The sequence below is a fragment of the Alosa sapidissima genome, chromosome 23, assembly GCF_018492685.1.
Source record: "Alosa sapidissima isolate fAloSap1 chromosome 23, fAloSap1.pri, whole genome shotgun sequence".
Taxonomy (NCBI): Eukaryota; Metazoa; Chordata; class Actinopteri; order Clupeiformes; family Clupeidae; genus Alosa; species Alosa sapidissima.
The window spans coordinates 5,202,584-5,207,583 of NC_055979.1; the positions used below are offsets into that span (position 1 = coordinate 5,202,584).

A 5,000-nucleotide genomic window follows, 5' to 3' on the forward strand; every position below is an offset into this window, starting at 1 on the left:
ATATATGACTCAGCTTGTTTACTTCCCCTAGTTTACAGCTGTGACAGACACACACACACACACACACACACACACACACACACACACACACACACACACACCTCTACTACTGTAGGTTGGACACTTGAGGGATCAGATCACTGTGCTTAGACTTGTCCCATAACAGCACTGCTGTCTCTAACCAACTTCTGTAGTTTGCTTTTTCCCTTGTGTTTCTTTGTGTTATTGGTGTGTGTGTGTGTGGCAATGTGGACAGGGGACTGGGGACTGGGGTTTGGACCCAATTGATCTGTCCTGTAGCTGGAACACTGTGTATGTTGTAGTGTGAGTGACGGAGACAGACTAGCTAAGTGTGTGTATGTGTGTGTGTCTGCATGTATGTATACCCCTTTGTCTGAGACATGTTTGAGTGAGTGTGTGTGTGAGTGTGTGTGTGTGTGTGTGTGTCCTCTGTCCTGTTACCTGTGTGGGGTGGGCGGTGTTGTGTCAGTGAGAAGAGGCAGTGAGTGTCTGAGCGCTCGAGGGCCCTCTCTCCTTCTCTCATTGTCTCTGACTGTCGCTCACTCTGCTCTGTCAACCCCCCTCACCGTCCTGTCCAATGCCCACCTGTGTCACCACCAATCCGTCCACCCACCCACCTGGCCGTGTCTATGCCCACCTCGCTCGCACCTGGCACTGTCTGCTTGGTTGTGCCTCCATCACCTACATTCGTACACTCTGCACCCGTACCTGCGCAACGTGTGATCGCACTCGACCCTCTCTCCTCCGGCACACCCCTCCACCTGCACACCTCCCCCCCCACACCCCAACCTACGCTCCACCCTGGGCCCCCGTCACAGTCTTTGGGGCGCTTCTACCAGACACGCACCTCCCGGCTAGAGAGCCTACACCTGGAGCTCACCCTGGAAGAACAGATGGGCAGACAGGTAGATGCCCGGCCGCCAGCTCGCCTGCCCGAATAACTGCCCCCCCCCCCCCCCCCCCAACAATTACCCCCCCTTTTCCCCTGACTCAAACCTCTGCATCTCTGCATCAGCACTGCACTTGCTCTCTGCTGCCCCTCGCTGGTTATTTAGAGCACTGCATCCCTTGGCAAAAACAAAAAAACCAAAACAACTGTCAAGCCTGAATTGTGGTCTGGTCTGGTCTGGTCTGTGCCTCTTGCTAAGTTGGTAGTAACACTACTCACCCCACAGGGACTCTGTCCATCTAACACTGACAGAGACAGACTGGTAGGGAGACAGAGAGACAGACATGGTTCATAAGTAGTATGGGAAGGTATGGAATCTAGGGTTCCGACACAGTATGGAAAAATATGGAATCTGTCATTAGTCACCTTAAGTCAGGATAGGTATGGGGAAAGGATTTGTGTTTCCAGACTGTGGTTTTGTCCCAATTCTGATTTCTAAAATATAAAATTTGAAATAAATAAAAGTGTGCAGAGTGTTTTTCATGGTGTAGGCAGTCATTGCAGCCAAAATATTTATCTGTATGTAAAAAAAACAAAACAATATTTACGGGGTCTAGTTTCACTTTTTCTTTTGTTGTGATGTTGGGCACTTATCCTTGGTGGAGGTCAACACTCCCCAAGAGCCAGTTTTTAAAATTCTTGTAGATTTTATTTACAATTATTTGTTAGTGTTGTTCTCTTGTAATACCCTGGGGAATTGCACATCCTTTCTGGTACTACTCCCCCATCATGTTCACTTTGTTTCTACATTTAAATAGTTAATATCATTTTCTTACCTCAGTGTGTGTCATTTTGAAATGGAAGATGTGTTGGAACCCTGGACACAGAAGAGACACAGAAAGGCCCAGCCGTTTGGCTTCTTGGCTTTAAGCGTTAAATCCACAATGCTGATTAAATTTGTGACTAAAATGATCTGATTGATTTATGTACGTATCTGATTTGTTTATTGTGAACTTTGGTGACACACAGACACACACTCACACATACAAACTTGCATACAGTCAGACCCATTTTCCATCCTATACTTACTGTCACACAATTATCCATCCATCACAATTGCACACACACACACACACCCCTGTCCAGCCTTGTGGCAGCAGCAGGTCTGATCGGTGCCCTTTTGGGTGCGTGTGTGTATCTCTTGCAGTGGGAGGGCTCGCTGGCGAACGAGGCGCTGCAGGACTGCCTCTCCTCCCTGTCCGCCTGTCTCAGGCGCATAGGGCGCTACCTCCAGGTCTCCCCTCTGCCCCCCCCCCCCCCCCCACACACACACACACACACACACTCACTCACACACTGGCACACACTCTGCCACACATGCTTTCCTGACCCCTTACACCGCCCATACAACTCCCACAAATACGCTACGCTACTTCAACCCAATACCCCACCCTTCCCACCCCCACACATGCCCCCATGCTGCTGCACCCAAGCCCCCCTGTCCCCCCACTGAGACGGTGGGGAAAGCCTGCTCCAGGTCAGCCCCTCTCCCCAGTCTGAAGGGAGTGCAGTAGTAGTTAGATGCCCCATGGACTGTGTGTGTGTCATTGCTGGCTTTCTCATCTCTCCATGAATCTGGATGTGGTCAATTATTCCTTTTTTTTTCTCTTTTTTTTAAGGGCCTTTTCAATTCGATTTTTGGTCATTTAGTTTATGACTAAATGTCACTGGATTCAATTAGACTGTAATTTAATTTGGCCATTTTTTTCAGTAGTAGATTTAAAAGTGATTTGCTATGGTTATTTTTTATGATAACTGTTTTTTGCCTTGCGTAGTTGTTAAATACGCATAGTTGTCTCACAGTGAGGTTTGCGTTGTTCTCAAGAGTGTAGTGTGCTGCAGAGTGTACGTCATTAGTGTAACTGTGTAACCTTAGCGTTAAAAATGTCTAGTTCAGTATCTTCTCTCCGTACAGAGATCAATCCCTATTGCTTGATTTTGGCCCCTACTCACTCACTCACTCATGTGTACAGCATGGTGGTGATGGTGATGATGATGATGATGATGATGATTCTCATTATGATAACCAGTCCAGTTCATGAGTTCTAACTGTGTGTGCTCCTCCAACTATGACCCAGCTTTGGTTTGTCAGCTCTGTGTGTGTGTGTGTGTGTGTAATTGTGTGTGTGTGTGTGTGTGTGTGTGTGTGTGTGTGCTCTAATGCTAATTGGTTGGTACTTGCTCTTTGTGTGGGTTGAAGTGGCTTGAAGATCTTGTGATGTGTTTTAGCGCCTGTCTTTGCTTATGTTGGATTGGGGCTTTAGTGGTTTTGTGTGCGAGGGTGTGGAGGAGGAGAGATGGTGATCAGAGTCTATGCAGCAGCAGCAGCAGTTCTGTGTTCACAGAAGTACAATAGCTGTCCTGTCTCGGCCTGTTCAAACATACCTAAGAGTGTTCCCATGAATCAGGCCTCCAGAACCCATTTAGGATTTTTTTTTTTATTTTGGTCAAAGCATTAGATGTTAAAATACACTGGTAGATTCTTTTTATGTTAGCATACAGTATAGTGCTCATGCAATAGCAGGCTAAAGAATCCATACTTTACTACATAGAGGACGTTTTCAGTCTTCTCTCAGATCCTCACAAAGTCACTCACATGTGCATATTTTACACATTGTTGCAAAACTTTTGAATGTAGCTTGGGAGTATGGGAATTTAGTAGGATTTAGGTGAGCTGTAGTTTACGAGTGTGAGACTCAGAAGTCTGATTTAGGTGAGCTGTAGTTTAGAAGTGTGAGACTCAGAAGTAGGATTTAGGTGAGCTGTAGTTTAGAAGTGTGAGACTCAGAAGTAGGATTTAGGTGAGCTGTAGTTTAGAAGTGTGAGACTCAGAAGTAGGATTTAGGTGAGATGTAGTTTAGAAGTGCGGGACCCCACATGAACATAAGCAGTGTTGTGTTGTGCCCTGGTTGCCGACACACTGGACCACCCCTGCCGACCCCCTGGAGTCATCTCTGGTAACTGTAACCTTGAGTTCTGTTTCCGTGACAACGGTGGCTCGCAGGAGCCTCCCAGCAGCCCCTGCTGCGGGTCGCTATGTGAGCTCACCTGTCTGTCACACCGCGTTCCATGCAAGTGTGTCTCAAAGCGCTCAGCACATCCAACAAGCCATACCAGTGACATGTACATAGACATGTGAAGACACACACACACACACTTACTGTAGTCACAAGGAGGTACATGATGTTACAGTGTTACGCACACATACACACGCTCACATTCTCTCACACACCTGTCTGCAGGTGTAAATGGCAGGGCAGAGAGTAGACTAGTTCCTGTTGGGGACTTGGAGGGAAAGAACAGAGGAGAGTGGCACCTGAGTCTTGAGTGGCGCTTGCAGGGTAACAGCGGCAGACAGCGCGAGCGCGTGCGTCTGTGTGTGTCGTGTGCGTCTATATGTGTGTGTGTGAGAGCGAGAGTGTGTTTGGCGTCACTGTGAGCAGAAGCAGCCCTCCTTGCGCCCCCCTCTCCTCCTCCCCCCCCGTGCCTCCTCCCCTCACCTGTCCTCCTCTATCCCACCATGCTTTGCAGGAGCTCAGGGAGATCCACGCCAAGCAACAGCAACGGCACAAGCAGATGGAGACGCTGGAGGGCGACGCCCAGCCCACCATCGATGACAGGAAGTCCGTAGAGCTGCCGGAGGCCAGGTGAGTGTGTGTGTGTGTGTGTGTGTGTGTGTGTGTGTGTGTGTGTTGTTCAGGAGTTCTGTGAAGTCCTGTGTTAAGCATAGTTTTGGATGTGTTTGGGTTGGGTTGATGGTATGGAGATATACTGTGTGGATAGAGGAGGGGTTGTGTGGCCATGTTTACATGTTTACATCAATTAGTCTCTAACTCAGCCACACATTCAAGGACACCTGAGGTGCGTTCAAATTCGGCAAACAGTGGCGGACATTCGTGGTGAACATGTTTTCTTTGAACAGTTCAATTTGAACAATTTGGTGCAACATTCCATTGTAACGGTGATTACATTGTTGCCTTCGTCAAACTCGCATCCAGTTCCACTGTATGTTCGCGGAGAACTACCTCCT

At 48.1% G+C, this 5,000-nt stretch overlaps 1 protein-coding gene across 4 annotated transcripts in view; it reads left to right on the forward strand.

Annotated features, from left to right (window-relative positions):
- itsn1 (intersectin 1 (SH3 domain protein)) overlaps window positions 1–5,000 on the forward strand; it is a 50,021-nt gene that overhangs the window by 20,639 nt on the left and 24,382 nt on the right. For 2 of the 4 annotated variants that reach the window (XM_042081296.1, XM_042081298.1), the window contains exons 17-18: window positions 2,118–2,204; window positions 4,502–4,617. In XM_042081296.1, the coding sequence (XP_041937230.1) occupies window positions 2,118–2,204; window positions 4,502–4,617 (203 nt within the window). The remainder of the gene's footprint in view (window positions 1–2,117; window positions 2,205–4,501; window positions 4,618–5,000) is intronic. The other 2 variants (XM_042081299.1, XM_042081300.1) reach the window with 1 other exon arrangement.